The sequence below is a fragment of the Physeter macrocephalus genome, chromosome 13 (assembly GCF_002837175.3).
Source record: "Physeter macrocephalus isolate SW-GA chromosome 13, ASM283717v5, whole genome shotgun sequence".
In the NCBI taxonomy this organism is placed as follows: domain Eukaryota; kingdom Metazoa; phylum Chordata; class Mammalia; order Artiodactyla; family Physeteridae; genus Physeter; species Physeter macrocephalus.
In genome coordinates this window covers 164,104-182,630 of record NC_041226.1, presented here as the reverse complement: position 1 = coordinate 182,630, position 18,527 = coordinate 164,104, and the positions used below count along the sequence as shown (strand labels likewise).

Below are 18,527 nucleotides of genomic sequence, written 5' to 3'. Positions count from 1 at the left end.
GCCGCTCCGCGGCATGTGGGATCCTCCCAGACCGGGGCGCGAACCCGGTTCCCCTGCATCGGCAGGCGGACGCGCAACCACTGCGCCACCAGGGAAGCCCTTGTCTTTTTTTTTTTTTTTTTTTTAATTTATTTTTGTCTGCAATGGGTCTTCATTGCTGCACGTGGACTTTCTCTAATTGCGGTGAGACTTTCTCTTCATTGTGGTGTACAGGCTTCTCATAACCGTGGTTTCTCTTGTTGCAGAGCACAGGCTCTAGGGGCCCGGGCTTCAGTAGTTGCAGCATGCAGGCTCAGCAGTTGTGGCTCGTGGGCTCTAGAGCACAGGCTCAGTAGTTGTGGTATATGGGCTTAGCTGCTCCACGCCATGTGGGATCTTCCCGAACCAGGGCTCGAACCAGTGTCCCCTGCACTGGCAGGTGGATTCTTAACCACTGCACCACCAGAGAAGCCTGGGTTTTTTTTTTTTTAATGACAACATAGAGTTAGGTCTATAAGAGACTCATTTTAGACCTAAAGACAAACATAGGTTGAAAGTGAATGGATGGAAAGAGATATTCTATGCAAACAGTAACTGAAAGAGAGCTAGGGTGGCTATGCTAATTTCAGGCAAAACAGACACTAAGTCAAAAACTGTTACAAGACAAAGAAGGACATTATAGACTGACAGAAGGATCAATTCACCATTAAGATAAAACAATTATAAATACATATGTACCAAACATCAGAAGCCCAAAATATATGATGCAAACATTGATGTAAAAAGGGAGAAAGAGAGAGCTCTGTAAGTATAGGTGGAGACTTCAATATCCTACACTTCCAATTGTGGACAGAAAAACCATACAGAATATCAGTAAGGAAACAGACTACTTAAACAACGTTGTAGACCAACTGGACCTAACATACAAACACTCCACCCAATGACAGACAATACACATCTTCCTCAAGCATACATGGAGCACTCTCCACGTCAGACCACATATTAGGGCAAAAAAGAACTCCTAATACATTTTAAAAGACTGAAAGTACACAAAGTATCTTTTCTGATCACAATGGAATGAAACTAGAAATCAATAATAGAAGGAAACTGGAAAATTCACAAATATGTGGAAATTAAATAACATACTACTAAACACAAATGGATCAAAGAAAAAAAACACAAGGAGAAAATCTTGAGACAAATGAAAATGGAAAAACAAAGTGTCAAAATTTATGGGATGCAGTGAAAGCAGAGCTAAAAGAGAAATATACAGCTGTAAACACATTAAAAAAGGCATGGCAAACCAACAACCTAACTTTACACCTTAGGAACCAGAAAAGAACAAACTAAACCCAAAGCTAGCAGAAGGAAGGAGTAGTAAGATTAGAGTGGAAATAAGTAAATAAATAGGATAAAATAGAGAAAAATCAAAGAAACCAAAAGGTGGTTCTTTGAGAAGATAAAAATTGACCACTTTCAGCTACACTATCTAGGAAAACAAGAGAAGAGCCAACTTACTAAAATCAAAAATAAAGTAGGCATAGGATGATCAATTTTACAGAAACAAAAAATATTTGAAAACAGTGCTGTAAATAACTGTATGCCACAAACTTGGATAACCTAGACGAAATGGACGAATTCCTAGAAACACACCACCTACAGACACTGAATCATGAAGAAATAGAAAATCTGAGCAGACCGAAAAAAAGTAAGAAGATTGAATCAGTCATCAAAAGCTTCCCCCAAATGAAAAGCCCTGGACTAGATGGCTTCACCAAAACTCTTATGAAGAATTAATACCAATCCTCCTCAAACTCTTCCAAAAAACTGAAGAGCCAGAGAAAACATTTCCTAACTTATTCTATGAGACCAGCATTGCCCTCATACCAAAGCCAAATGAAAACACTACAAGAAAACTATAGATCCATGTCTCTTACAAGTAGGAATGCAAAATCCTCAATAAAATACTAGTAAATTGAATCAGTAGTATAGTGAAAAAATACCACATCGTGCCAAGTGGGATTTATTCCCTGGAATGAAGGAAGCTTCAACATATGAATATCAATTAATGTTATACACATTAACAGAAACAAGTAAAACCCCCCGCAGGATCCTTTCAAATGATAGAGAAAAAGGATGTGACGTTCTGAACACCTTTCAGGATAAAAACACTCAAATTAGGAATTGAGGGAAACTACATCAACATAATAAAGGCTTTACAAGAAAAACCCACAGCTAACATTACATTAGATGATAGACTGACAGCTTTTCTTCTAAGAACGGTAGCAAGAAAAGGATGTGAGATTTTGCCACTGCTATTTAATATATCATTGTCAGTTCTAGCCACAGTAAATAGGCAAAAAAAAAAAAGAAAGATATAAAAGCCATCCAAATTTACAAGAAGTTGGAAAATGATCTCTTTTTGCAGATGACATGACCTTATAGGTAAAGATGCCACAAAAATACTAGTAGGTCTAATAAACTAATTCAGCAGAGATGCAGGATGCACAATGAACACACAAAAAATCAGATGCATTTCTACACACTAACAATGAACAGTCGAAAAAGGAAATTAACAATTCATTTTACAACAGAATAAAAAGAAGAATATACTCAGGAATAAACATAACTGAGGACGCAACAGACTTGTACACTTGTTGTACACTACACAACACTGCTGAAATTACGGAAGACAAAATAAATGGAAAGATCTCCCACGTTCGTGAACCAGAAGATTTAATATTGTTAAGATGTCAATACCCAAAGCAATCTACAATTCAAAGCCATCCCTATCAAAATCCCAATGATGTTTCATGTAGAATAGAAAAGCCCATCCTAAAAGTCACATGAGATCTCAAGGGACCCTAAACTTCCAAAACAACCTTGAAAAACAACAAAGTTGGAGAGCTCACACATCCTGATTTCAAAACTTGCTACAAAGCCACAGTAATTAAAACAGCGTGCTACTGCCACAAGGACAGACAGATGGACCAATGGAACAGAATAGAGAGCTCAGAAATAAATCTTCACATATATGGTTCAGCTGAGTTTTGACAAGAGTGCCAAGACCATTCAATGGAGAAAAGACTGTCTTTTCAACAAATGGTGCTGGGAAAACTGGATATCCATATGGGGAAGAATAACTGGGACCCTTCCCTTACACTATATACAAAAATTAGCTTAAACTGACTCAAAGACCTAAACGTAAGAGCTAAAACTATAAAACTCTTAGAAGAAAACACAGGGGGGAAAAAACTTCATGATGTTAGATTTGGCAATGATTTCTTGGATATGACATCAAAACACAGGCAACAACAAAAAAAAAAACAGATAAACTGGACTTTATCAATTAAAAACTTTTTTGGACCAAAAAATGCTATCAAGAGAGTGAAAAGACAAGCCACAGAAGCAGTGTTTTCTTAGGTTAGTCTCTGAAGGCAAAAGAAATAAAAGCAAAAATAAACAAATAGGACCTAATCAAACTTACAAGCTTTTGCACAGCAAAAGAAGCCCTAAACTAAACGACAAAAGACAACCTATGGATTGGGAGAAAATATTTACAAACGATGTGATCAACAGAGGCTTAATGTCCAAAATACACAAGCAGCTCATACAGCTCAATAAAAAAAAAAAAAAAAAAATCAAAAAATGGACAAAAGACCTAAATGGACATTTCTCCAAAGAGGACGGTCATACAGATGGTCAACAGGCGTATGAGAAGATACTCAACATCACTAATTATTAGAAAAATGCAAATCAAAACTACAATGAGGTATCACTTCACATGGGTCAGCATGGCCATCATCAAAAAGTCTACAAATAATAAATGCTGGAGAGTCTGTGGAGAAAAGGGAACCCTCCTACACTACTGGTGGGAATGGAAATTGATACAGCCACTATGAAGAACAGTACGGAGGTTCCTCAAAAAAACTAAAAATAGAGTTACCATATGATCCAGCAATCCCACTCCTGGGAACATATCTGGAAAAGACGAAAACTCTAATTCAAAAAGACACATGCACCTCAATGTTCATAGAAGCACTATGTACAATAGTCAAGACATGGAAGCAGCCGAAGTGTCCATCAACAGATGAAATGGATAAAGATGATGTGATATATGTATACGATGGAATACGACTCAGCCATAAAGAAGCATGAAATAACGCCATTTGCAGCAACATGGATGGACCTAGAGAATATTATACTTAGTGAAGTCAGAGAAAGACAAATATCATGTATCACTTTTATGTGGAATCTAAAAAATAATATAAATGAACTTACTTACAAAACAGAAACAAACTCATAGACATAGAAAACAATCTTATGGTACCAAAGGGGAAAGGGAGGGAGGGATAAATTAGGAGGTTGGGATTATCAGATACACACTACCCTGTATAAAGTAGATAAACAACAAGGACCTACTGTACAGCACAGGGAACCATATTCAGTATCTTGTAATAACCTATAGTGGAAAAGAATCTGAAAAAGAATACATGTATGTGTAACTGAATCACTCTGCTGTACACCTGAAACTAACTCAACATTGTAAATCCACTATACTCCAATAAAAAACTTCTTAAAAAAACAAAAACAAAAGGAAAGCCACAGAAAGAGAGAATATCTGAAAATGATGTATCTGATAAAGGACTAACATCCACAATGTACAAAGAACTCCTACTCCAACCACAACAAAATAAATAAACCAAATCAAAATTGGGCAAAGGACTGGAATACATACCTCTCCAGAGAAAATAAGCAAATGGTCAATTAATAAGCACATGAAAAGATGTGCTCCACAATACCAGCCATTACGGAAATGTAAGTCAAATCCAAAAATGAGACATCACTTCACATTCTGAAAATGGCTCATCTTAAAAAAAAAACAACAACAAATGTTGGTGAGGATGTGGAGAAATTGGAACCGTTGTGCACTGCTGGCGGGAATGTAACATGTGTAGCCACCATAAAACGCAGTTTGGCAGTCTTCAAAGAGTTAAACATAAAATTACCATATGCCACTAAACTGTACTTTTTAAATTTTAATTTTATTGGTGTATAGTTGATACTCAGTGTTGTTAGTTTCAGGTACACAGCAAAGTGATTCAGTTATACATATACATATATTCATTCTTTTTTAGATTCTTTTCTCAAAAAGGTTATCATAGAATATTTAGTACAGTTCCCTGTGCTATACAGTAGGTCCTTGTTGGTTATCCATCTTATATAGCGTGTGTATGTTCATCTCAAGCTCCTGATTTACCCCTCCCCCCACCACTAAACTGTATTTTTAAATGGTTAAAAACGTAAACTTCATTATGTATATTTACTACTTTTAAGAAATATTTTTTAAATGCCTGCACATGACCTATCACTTAAGTGTTATAATACCAAATGTGAGATACCATCAGCATTGAGGAATAAAGAATATCAACTGATTCATTCATAGTGTTGAGCATATGTTCTAGTCATCCTAATCAAACTAAAAAAAAGAACTGAGAGCCAAATAGACAAGTACCATTTCTAAATATATTTATCACAACTTTTATGAGCCTGTCTCTTGAAATGCAAAGTGTGATTAAAGATTATTTGAGATCATATGTATCAACGTTTTTAAAAAGAATGGATATGTAACAGTATGGTATTTGTTTAGAAAAATCACTAGAGTATTATTTGCTCTGATGCAAATACCTGAAAAAAATGATGGAACTATCCACAAGAAAATGTATGTTTGCATTTTCCCAAGTATGCTGAATTCTACAAAAGGATTCAGAATTAGAAAGTATTTTTCTGTGCTAACTGCTTTAAGAAAGACATTGTTTATTTTAACAGCTTTGGGACCAGAAGACAAATAGCCTAAATGAAGAAATAAATAAATAGTTCTTCATTTTGAAGCTGTAAACATCAGCCTTTAGAGACCACCCATTACCTTCCAAACTCGTTTAAAATTTACTCACTTCTTCAGTCTGTACAAAGGAATAAAATGACAAGGTAATGTTAAAAGCTTCAGTTGCACGGAGTCTATATTTTTAACTTATTACCTGGAATCAAGAGAAGTGAAAAGCTGATCAAACTGTTTCTCCAGAACCTCTATAAGACTGACTGTCTCCTCTTTTGTTTGACTGTATATGTGTTCGAGCATCTGGGAAGAACATGATACAAAGGCCTAATTTGGTATTTTTATTTTGTAGGAACTGTACTATTCAACATAATTTTGAAAGTAAAAGGTACTTTTTGGACTTTTCAAAATAACACCACAAGAGATCAGATAATAAAAATAAGTCACAAGGTTAAACTTTAAATCCTGGTACTTGTCAACAAGATCACATCTTTGTTAGCACTCTACTGATAAATTAGCAAAAAGGCCTAGAAAATCTACTAAGTTTTCTAAACTTCTTATCATTTTTAATCAGTACAGGAAATGGATCATTTTGGATAGCTGAGTTTCTCTCCGGCAGGATTCCTTAAATTCATAAAAACTTAAAATATAATATTAGGGAATCCCCTGGCAGTCCACTGGTTAAGACTCTGTGGTCCCAGTACCGGGGCATGTGTTCAACCCCTGGTCAGGGAACTAAGATCCTGCATGCCGCATCCAAAAAAAAGCACCTTTATACCTATATAAAATATTTTAAAAATACTTGAATTAAAATGCTGACTATTCTACATACTTCTTTATACTTTTAAACAAAGAATCATTGCTTGAGATCTTTCTTTTTTTCCTTTCAATTTTTCCTTTTTTGGAATGGGAATGTCTATCCTATGCTTGCCCAACCAACGTATTTTAGAAGGAAATAATGTATTAGTTTCACACATTCAGATTCGAGAGAAATTTTGCCCCAGCATGAGTCATACCCCAGGTCTCACCCATACCTGACTCAGAAGATACTTAGATGAGATTTTGGACTTAGAGTTGATGCTGAAATAGGTTAAGAATTTTGGGGGTGTGAGATGTGCTGACTGTATTTCGCATGTGAGAAGGACATGAACCTGTTATGGGTTGAATTTTTACCCCCCTCCCAAATTCATCGGTTGAAGTCTTAAATTTCATATCAGCTATAACCTTCTGAAGGCCTTGGTTGTAAATCTGCCGTCGCTAAGTTCAAGGAGCTTGATGTTTGTCAGTAAATGAGGGAGTCTCTCTCCTGGGCGATGAGGTAAGAAAGAAAAGAGCGTAAGACTCAGTGTGACAGTATACAGCCAAACAATGAGCAACGTTAGAAGGGTGATCTGCAACGCTTCCAAGAAAAAATTCAGCTCACAGCGAGCAGAACCGAGAGTTCCCTAATAGAGCTCCAATTTCGGCAGGCTGCTAGCACAACAATGCTAGGAGACTAACCCTAGCAGGCCATGGGAGTTTTCCATTCTTTTGTACGTTTCTCTCGTTAGATTATCATACTTAATAACTCAGTGCTAAGCTCTACCTGCAGTGATGTTACATCTAAATATACACATTTAAAGAGAACACGCCTTAATTTATGATAGAATTTAATCGTTCAGAATGCTTACTTTTACAGCAATACTTAATTGTTCAAAATTCTGGCCTGCCACCTTCAATGCTTCATCAATTTCTTCCATAGTTTCAGTCTCCTAAGAAGGGGGAGGGGGACCACATACAAATACAAAATATAAAAATAGATGCTTAGATATACTGTATTAGTCGCAGAAACATCAAGCTACCGTTGTGGTTACAAAAGCAACATAGACCCGTGACAGAAACCTGAAAACAAGCAACAATGAACATTTTAGAGTTTTGGTGATAGCATTCCAGATTTCTTTTTTTAGCTATCTTTTTGAATAAATGGGATTATGTCCTATAAACATTTTGCAACTTAAAACTACCTGAAAATTTTATCGCGGCCATAAATATATACATGTAAAAAGTAATAGTTTTTAAGAAAACAAGATTATGATTAGGGTACGTTAAGATTTAAATACTGAAGATAGTGCTCTCTCCTCTCCCAGCCCACTAATGATCTCCTTAACGAAAAAACTTAATACTCCATTCAACTGCATTTTGGAGTTTATTCTGTTTCTAACCTTCAATTAAAAGAATACATTATTTAAAGTCATCAAAAGTAGTGACTGGTAAAATTCAAATCTTCCAACAACAATTACATCATCACTGAGTGCCATGAGGCCTTTTAGTTGTCATTAAAATAACTGGAAAATCACACCTAGAATTTAGAAACTTGTGGGACTTCCCTGGCAGTCCAGCGGTTAAGACTTCGCCTTCCACCGCAGGGGGTGTGGGTCTGATCCCTGGTCGGGGAGGTAAGATCTCACATGCCTCGCGGCCAAAAAACCAAAACATAAAGCAGAAGCAATATTTTAACAAATTCAATAAAGACTTTAAAAATGGTCCACATCAAAAAAAAAATCTTAAAAAAGAAAAGAATTTAGAAACTTGTACTTTATACAAGTTTCACAGAATCTGAATTCAGTAACTAGGTTCAAAGGGAAGCAGCTACATACAGGTAAATATCAAGAGCACTAACAGAGTTGGTCAAAGGTAGAATGGGCTGCCTTGGGAAGAAAAGAGAATTGTTGAGACATAGTTTAGAATAAAACAAGAGATTCATGCAAGGAGTGTAGGTTTACCTCTGTTACCTTTAAGCCTCCAAAACAATCTATAATTATAGGACCCTTGAGAGGAGAGGAAAGCTAAGCTACCAAAGTAAAAATGTTTGGCCTCAACTCACTTCATGAATTACATTTTTCATACCTCTATTACAGTTGATGGGTTCAAAACAGTCCCGTGTGTGGAGGTTGAATGTTCTAAACCAACAGTTAGTAGATCAGCAGTCTTTTTAAAGTCCTGAGAACAACTCTTCATCCTGGAAAAATGTCAAGTACATTATTTTAAGTATCAACATTTATATAATGATTTAAATCTTCTATTCTGATTTTTACCCTCTAGCAAAAATAATTCTTATGATGACTTATAAGAACACTTACAGTGGGTTCTCAATTATCTATGATATGCAAAGAGAGGAAAACCATGACTAAATACGCTTTCACATAAAACAATTTTAATCAAGAATTCAACTTCTTAAATTCCTAAAAATAACAACTTACAGTATAAATTGTGCTTTAATTTCCTAATCATCTCTCCTTCCCTGATATTTTTTGGTAGAGATGTCGATAATCATTGAACTGTCCCAAGCTCAATTAAAGTATTTATACACACAAATGTCAGCTATTAAAAACTGTACTTATAGGCCTGCCTAATGTACATAAAGGTAATGAATTTACTAGGCAAGTTAATTTCAACGGAAGAGCAAGCTGCATTTCTTGCCTACAGATGCTAGAGTTTCGGCCTATTTTTATCTTTATATCCCTAGGTTGGCTGGCACGGAGTAAGCACTCAGTGTTTGCTGAATAAGTTAATCATAAGCCTATAATAGTTTACTATGATTAAATGTTACTCATAGAATAATACACTAGGTAATTTTTAAGCATTCAATCACTTTAAAAAGTGGATATTCATGTTCTTGAAAACATATGTGAATGCATTAGCCATAAGGAGTCCATCATTCAATTCCTGTTTCAAAATAGTAAAGACAAATCAGGAAGGAAATATATCATGTATCAAGGAATATTTCTATTTTAAAATATATGACTATTTAAACCAAACGCTACTGAAATTAGGAAATAGGAGCTTCTAACGTAAGTACACTCGACATGGAGAACTAATTAAAAAATGGCAATTTGGAAAAAAACTGGGGTACCTAAAACAGATTCATCTACTTCTGAAAGTAAAATTTTACTTTGCAACTGTATGTGACATTATACGTATCTAGACAAAAGTACAATCAGACTTGACTTGCATCACACAGAAGTCCAGATTTCTATTTTGTCTTGGAAGAGAAAAGGATAATCTGGGACCGCTGGGATGGTCTCAACACACAGCTCCAGGGACTGGCTGGAGCTGAGCAGGGGCTCCCTCCTCTGGAGCAGGTGCACAATCTTTACCGCCCTTTTAAAGTCAGTCTCCCTCACACAGTAAGTCATCTGCTAGATATGTACGCGTTCCTATATGTTATGACTCACACAGAGCCACAAAGATTCCTGAAGATTTATTCTAATCACTCCACTCAGAGCTTATGGGGGAAGCGACTGATGGAATACAAACAGAGGAGCCGGGGGCAGTACCTGCATTCAATGAGCCTGAGTGCGACCTCTGGCTCCATCAATAACCAGTTGCCAGACTTTAGCTAAGTGGTTTTAGTACCCAAAGAAATAACTCTTCTGTTGGTTTCTAAGCACCCATTTAAATCTGGACAGAGAAACTGCAGCAGTAATGTGAAATGTCATGACTGCCAGCCTAAAGGATTTTGGATTTTATTTGGACAGGCAATGAAGAACCACAGAACAGGAAAGAGTTTGGAAGAGCTAAATGTAGGCAAAAGAGACTAAAACAATTAAATAGGGTGTAGAAATGGTAATCTTGCATTCTTTTTTTGCCTCACTTTAAATAAGGACAAACTCATGCTGCTTCTTTAGGAGCTGGATTCTCCATTTCATTAACAGCTCAAATTATAAACTTAAAGAGCTCTCTGTAAACAATGGGTTAGAGACACTAACCTAAGAATGACCTTTAATCAATAATTCTAAAATAACTCTTTCAGAAACATACTGAACTTTAAATACTAAAATAAGTGCACATGGAACATACTTTTTAGGCTGACGTTTTTCCATAGAAGAATCTTCTTTAATACATCCATCTATTGGGCAGTATTCTTGTTTTGTTTTTATAGTTGAAGCAACCTTAGGACAAAAGATTAAAAACAAACAAAAAACCAGAAAGTCATTCAATAAATTCTGTTTATCCAGAATTCAAAAAACTAGTGAGCCATTCATAAATAAATGAAAAGATCCTTAAATCCTCTTTAAATCAAAGAAAAATGGTACTTGTGTGATATTTTTATCCTATTTTAATTTTTGAGGAAATCAGTAATTTGGCAGCTATTAATTAAACAGAACATTAACTAAAATACTTACCACACTTATAAAGGAAATACTTGGAACATTACTTTAAAAATTTACTGGAAAAATTTTACAATGCCTTTTTTTTTTTTACTTAAAAAAATTTTTTTCTTTATTACAATGCTATCTTAAGGTATGTTCAAAACTCTAAAATACTTGGGGATAACTTTAATAAGAAAAATATAAGCCCTAAGAAAAGAAAACCAAAAAAACTTATTGGGTATCATAAAACAAAAACTGAATAAATGGAAAATTATGTTAGGTTCCTGAAGACAAAGATTTAACGCCCTAAAACACATCGAATATAAAATTAATATAATCCTAAGGTTCATATGGAAACTATAATGTGCAAGAATTACAAAAATTTTAACACACCGTATTATAAATGGACCTACACAGTTCAAACCTGAGTTGTCTAAGGGTCAACTGTAATGAACAGAACAAAGCCCTGAACAGATCCTCATATATACGGGAACTTCATACAGACTATAAATGGCATTTCCATTAAATAGACGAAGGATTATTCAATAAATCATGTGGGAAAGCCAGGTAATCATTCTGAAGAAGAAAGTTACATACTCACTTTACATCATACGAAACAAAGAGATTTAATATGCGCCTTTTAAAAATACTTATATAATACTTATACTTCAATACTTATATAAGTATTAAAAAAAATAAATATGTATAACTCTGAGATGAAAAGTCTGCCTAATCAAAGAAAACTTAGAAGCCATGAAGGAGGGGGAAAAAAACAACTGAAAAAGGAAACATTTCTGAATGGTTAAATGCAATAAAAGTGAAAAACTGGGAGAAAATATCAAGTTAAAATACACAGAACGAAGTGTTAATGTTTCTATCACATGAAGTATTCCTACAAGTCAGGAAAAACACAATTCGAAAGGAAAATATGCAGAGGACCTGGAAGGACCTGTTATAAAGATCCTCCCAGAAGAGCCGAGAAGTCAACACATGAAAAATTGCTCAATTTCACTAGTAATCAGGGATTTGCAATTTAAAACAAGCAGATACCCATTTTTTTTGCCCATTAAATTGCCAAACATTTTTTAAAAATGTGACAAATACAAACACCGATTTTTTTTTTTAAGACAAAGAAATTAACAGAACCTGCTGATGGGTTTTTTTTTTTTTGGTGGGAGTGGGTTTGAGGAATTATGCAAAAATATAGTGAAAGAATTTGAAAACCACCTAAGTGTTTTTCATAAAGAGATTATATGACAGCACTTATGTACCAGGGTTTATTATGCAGCCATTAAAAGTAACGCAGGAGACTCTCATGAGGATAGGTTAATGCTGAGAGAAATAAAGCAGAATACTAAATGTTACAGTCTCCCATGTAAATACATACGTGTCTTTGGTGGGAAGAGGATGTCCTAGCAAGGTTTCAAGTATAACGTACCAAAGACAGTTATCTATTATTAGATAATTAGGAGAAAAGCGTTACTTTAAAAAAATCACATTGGATCAAATGTTATTTTTAAGAGCACCCCCCAAAACTGGGGGCTAAAACCTTAATTTCTATCCACCTTCTCATTTATGCCCCTCTGGCTGGTCATTTCATAGTAACAAGTTAATGTTACTACCAGTAGATTTGATACAGGACATTTCTCCCAGGAAATGTAAGAAAATAGTAAATACAACTGATTTAAAAAATTTCAGTTAAAACTGTGTAAAGAGTCTTACTTCTAATGTATATAATAAAGATTTTCTCCCCGTTCCCCAGCACAGCTTGTCACTTAAGTTTTATTTATGGTGGTGTTTTCGCTTGGTTGTTTTTTTCTACTTGTAAATGAAAAAATGCAGTCAAATTTAACCGGCATTTCTTCTATGGTTTCTGACTTCAGTGATATATTTAACAAGGCTTCGCCATCCAAGATTACACAATTATCTATAGTCTCTTCTATTTTACATTTTCAATTTGCATGTTATTAACATTTCCAATCCACATGGGATTTTAATATATATTAATTACCTACTGATTGAATAAATTATCATTTCCTCATGGCCCAATGTATTTTTGGACTCAGGTCTAAATTATCAATAAAATGCCAGTATTTTTGGAATGGTACCTAAGTATGATCCTGTCCTTGAATAAAACCTGCCATATTGCTGTATATAATTATAGAATGGTTATTATTAACCATTAATATCTATCAAAAGCAGAGAAGGGATGTTATTAAAAAAACCATACAACTATAAAAGATAAAGACTGGTAGATAAATTCATATTCACCCAAACTCAAAAATAAGAACACAAGTATACCCATTAACCCTGAATGGAATCATTTTAGGCTTAAGCTTGAAATAATCAGCACTACCTAGGCCTTCAACATTAAAGAAAAATTATAAATATGTCTAATGTGAATATAGGTACCTAAATCTTACTTTTTAGAGCAATGTACATTATTTAAAAGTCATAAACTTCAATCCTGAAATAGTCTATAAATTCAGACTTTTCACTAATTTAGACTTGATTCTTCTATTATCGCTTATTCCAAATATAAGATATCAGGAAAAATCTAAACTTTAAAAACTAATAAAAGAGTGGTAACAATTTCAGGACGGTTTCTTGAAGGACTCAGCACAGGGGGAAAGGCGAAAAGGAGGGAAGGATGGGACAGATCACATATCCCCCAAAGTGAGAGTCAGAACTAGTCAAATGATACAAAAGAGATTTGTTACAACCCTAAAATCAAAAACCAATATTTGTAAATACACTATAAACACTTCATTAGATGTTACCCAAAACACTAAAAATAATACTTAAGTATAGTGATTTAAGAGACCGTTAAACACAAAGTCATTTGCCACAAAAGGCAAGAGATTACCGTTCTAATAAACTTGCTGTTTTTTGAATATCAGAACAGGAGGGATATGAGCAGAGACAGTTCTGCCTCTTCCTTTTCCCTTCACTCACTCTTTACCCACCACAAGACTCAATGGGTCGGGGATATTCCATTTCAACCACAGGAGCTAGGTTCCCCTTTGTCTTAACTACGTAGTTAGCCACATCTGAGGAACCGACTGTCAAAAAAAAAAAAAAAAAAAAGGGAAAGGGGACAGCAATTTCCCACAATAAAGGCCATGCTTTGTAAAGTATGTAATTCCAAAACAGATGTTTTCTTTTATGTAAATGTTTATGCTATAATTGAAACTTTCACAAATTATACATTTATATATATATTATTATATATATTTTTATCACGTTTAACCTGCAAACCAGTTAATCCACACCTAAATAATCAAGGGTCGACTATAACACTGATTTTAAAGCTTGTAGAGAACTTTCACATAATTCAGATTTGACTCTTAAAATCCTATGAGATAAAAAAAGCAGGTATTATTTCCATCTCACAAATGAGGTAACTCAGCCTTAGGGTGACAGAACTAGGACTGCATTCCAGGTCCTCTGCCTCTATGTTAATTGTTTGCCACAGAAAACAATGGATACAAATCCCCAAACTCTAATCTCTCAAATGGAACATTATGAATTTAGAGATTAAGACAACTTTCTAGGAACATACTATATAAACTGAGCAACATTTATATTTGTAGTAAATGCAAAGAATGTTCAGTAAATTTTATTTTAAATCCTTAATTTGTTCTCATTATTACGGGCGCACAGATTTTAGTGCAACTGTACTATTTTTAGCGCTTCTGAAGTTAACATTAACTTTAGGCCGTTGTTTGCCTTCTGTTTTGTTTTGTTTTTTTACACATCTCCACAAATGTAAATTTGATGACACACAAAGGTTGAGGGTCAGGGGGAAATTCAAAATTTGCTTGCATGGTATTGGTGTGGACAAGGGGAGTAGAGATTTGGGGACTTCCCTGACCATGCAGTGGTTAAGACTCTGCACTTTCACTGCAGGGGTCGCAGGTTTGATCCCTGGTCAGGGAACTAAGGTGCCGCTCACTGAGCGGCCAAAAAAAAAAAGGCGGGGGGTGTAGAGATTTGGAAGGAATATACATCATTAAAATAAAAATAAATAAAAAAAGGAAATATTCCACAGAAATCTCCAGAGTCAAAATATGTAGGCTAATAAGTGTATGACCTTAACCTTGCATTCTTCTTGATCTCTTTGAACAATTATAAGATGGATGTGAAAAGCTTTACCTTTGGCTAGGTTTCTTTACTTAAAAGACTCAGCAGCAAAAATGCAAGTTTCTAGTACCTAACTAGAAGTATGTTTTATTTCTCTAACATTTTTACCTTTAACATTAGGCTGTAATGCATTCAGTATGAAAGACAATAAAACTTACCTCACAATCGGGGCATGTAATTGTGCTGTATTCTTCAGTTATTAACAAGCACAGTTCACAGAAAGCATGTCCACATTGAAGTTCATGGTGGTGACCTATTGACGAAATTCTATTGTGAATTAGACTTTTCAGTTTGTCAACATTGAATATTCAGTATAATCAGAGGAGAAAATTAAAGGGAATTCTCTTGTATAGGAAAAGATATCTAGTTTAGTTAGAAATGGATGATTAAACAAAATTCAGGAGAAACAATACAACTCAGAAGGAGGGAGAAAAATAAGAAGAAAAAACAGGCAGAGCTACGTAGTACTGTTCGCCTTTGTTTATATAGTTATTTGGTACCTATAATACTTTGAATCTGCCATCTCTTATAATCATATAAAGTGCTCTGGCGTACTTCATTTGGTCATTGTAAATATCACAGCTAAGTAGGCTGGGAATATTTATTCGACCTAGAGATGGATAAACATTTTGGTGATCTGGGGTAAATGGTATAATCCAGACTCCAGCCTAGTTCTGTTTCCAAGTCTAACGTCCTTTCTACTTGATCATACTTCCCTCTGCTGATTTGTATTTCCCATCCTGTGAAGGGGACAGTGAGGGCCGACATGAGAAACTGGCAAAACCTCTCTCTTGAACAAAATGATGCCATTTGCAGCAACATGGATGGACCCAGAGATTGTCATACCGAGTGAAGTTAAGTCAGACACAGAAAGACAAGTATCATATGATATTGCTTACATGTGGAATCTAAAAAAAAGGGTATAGGGACTTCCCTGGTTAACACTGGTTAAGAACACTGGTTAAGAATCCACCTGCCAATGCAGGAGACATGGGTTCGAGCCCATCTCTTATAATCATATAAAGTGCTCTGGCGTACTTCATTTGGTCATTGTAAATATCACAGCTAAGTAGGCTGGGAATATTTATTCGACCTAGAGATGGATAAACATTTTGGTGATCTGGGGTAAATGGTATAATCCAGACTCCAGCCTAGTTCTGTTTCCAAGTCTAACGTCCTTTCTACTTGATCATACTTCCCTCTGCTGATTTGTATTTCCCATCCTGTGAAGGGGACAGTGAGGGCCGACATGAGAAACTGGCAAAACCTCTCTCTTGAACAAAATGATGCCATTTGCAGCAACATGGATGGACCCAGAGATTGTCATACCGAGTGAAGTTAAGTCAGACACAGAAAGACAAGTATCATATGATATTGCTTACATGTGGAATCTAAAAAAAAGGGTATAGGGACTTCCCTGGTTAACACTGGTTAAGAACACTGGTTAAGAATCCACCTGCCAATGCAGGAGACATGGGTTCGAGCCCTGGTCCGGGAAGATCCCACATGCCGCAGAGCAACTAAGCCCGTGAGCCATAACTACTGAGTCCGCGCTCTAGAGCCCGCGAGCCACAACTACTGAAACCCGCCTGCCTAGAGCCCGTGCTCCGCAACAAGAGAAGCCACCGCAATGAGAAGCCCGCGCACCGCAACAAAGAGTAGCCCCTGCTCACTGCAACTAGAGAAAGCCCGCGCGCAGCAACGAAGACCCAACGCAGCCAAAAATAAATAAACAGATTTATATAAATAAATAATAAAAAATAAATTTAAAAAAGGGTACATATGAACTTATTTGCGAGACAGAAGTAGAGTCATGGATGTAGAAAGCAAACTTATGGTTACCAGAGGGTGGGGGGGAGGGATAAACTGGGAGATTGTCATTGACATATGCACACTACTATATATGAAATAGATAACTAATAAGAACCTGCTGTATAGCACAGGGAACTCTACTCAATACTTTGTAATGGCCTATACGGGAAAAGAATCTAAAAAGAACATCGGATATGTGTATATGTTTAAATGATTCACTTTGCTGTACAACTGAAGCTAACACAACATTGTAAATCAAATATACTCCAAAAAAAAAAAAAAGACCCCCCCCTTAATGATCTAAGACATTGCAAAGACAGAAGCCAGTGCAGAAGTCAGATGCCACGACTGTCACACACGACCCATATAAACATTATTTTCACAAACTTAGCATGTATGAAGGGAAACGCCATAATCTTGACTGAAAATCTAATACCAAGATTTTAATACTCTAAGCAGAACTTTATCATAATAAACATTATAGCTATGACACTTCAAAAGGTTGTCATTTTAACAGACTTCGCAAGAAAAAGGGAAAATGATGTCTAAAATTAGTCATCATTTACTATAAAATTAGAGTGTTCCTGCTGATATTATAATAATTGCATTCTTTTGATAAAAAAGAGCTTTAGTTTTTAAGCCAAGGAAACATCTTAAACTTTCTTACAACCAAGCCAAATTTTAAAGCTCTATTTAAATTCCAGAGATAATGTTACTGAAGAAAGCAAAACGCTTTTATGTTTACAAGATTTCTGATACTATACAAGTCGAGATAACGTGAGCTGCATTACAGCTTACAAAGCACTTTGACAATCCTACATGCAGAGGCATCATCCCTCCAACTGAGTACTTCTCAGCACGACAATACAAATGTACGAAAGAACTGGTGATTTAAAAAATGTCACGTTCTAAAACTCTATCCTGCAGTACTCCATCATTCAAATCATGGAAATGTTCTACGTAACAGCAGCGATCAAAATCCGGGCAGGAGAAACTTGCCTCTTCCCCCAGAAAGCACACCAACTTTCTCTACACGCTCAGGTCTCCCAAGCGGAGTCCGTCCCGGAGAGACTGAGAAAACTGACTTTCGCTCTGCAAGGACAAAGATGTGACAGTCACACAGGGTGACGGTAAGACTTTCTGGCAGCTCCAGGCGCTGACAGTCAACAACTCACCCCGGCAGGGGCACAGCACTCTAAGGCCTGGTAGGTGCCGTTCAAGTAACCGGAACCTGTTTTCAGCGCAGGAGAGTCTCGGTGGGCGAGTCAAGAGCGCACGGTGCCCCTGACGGCCCAGGACAGGAGAACACAAGACGCACAGAAGGGACGGACTGCTTTCCAAACAACGCCTGAAGCCAAAAGGAGCAACACGCGCCCCGCCCCCGCCCCGTCTGTTAATTTCAGGAGCATTTCGTTACCACAACAAGAGCCACACAAGAAACTCACGTGTCGTTGCTGCTTTACCACAGGATGACGGCCAAATTCCCACATCCCCCCTTTCCCGAACCTGCGAACCGGTCGGTGAGGGAGGGGGCGGCGCAAGGTGTGGCGGTGGGGGGAGGAGGGGGTGGAGTGGAGGGGGCGGGGAGTGGGGGGTGAGGGTTGAGTGGAGGGGAAAGGGGGTGG

General features: G+C 36.3%; 1 protein-coding gene across 1 annotated transcript in view; it reads right to left on the bottom strand.

The window, feature by feature from the left end:
- Positions 1–18,527, bottom strand: part of RNF17 (ring finger protein 17) — a 114,836-nt gene that overhangs the window by 95,787 nt on the left and 522 nt on the right. Inside the window, exons 2-6 of the mRNA XM_055089659.1 lie at positions 15,249–15,343; positions 10,655–10,746; positions 8,702–8,813; positions 7,486–7,566; positions 6,018–6,118 (exon numbers count right to left, since the gene is read on the bottom strand). Coding sequence (XP_054945634.1) covers positions 6,018–6,118; positions 7,486–7,566; positions 8,702–8,813; positions 10,655–10,746; positions 15,249–15,343 — 481 coding nt within the window. The remainder of the gene's footprint in view (positions 1–6,017; positions 6,119–7,485; positions 7,567–8,701; positions 8,814–10,654; positions 10,747–15,248; positions 15,344–18,527) is intronic.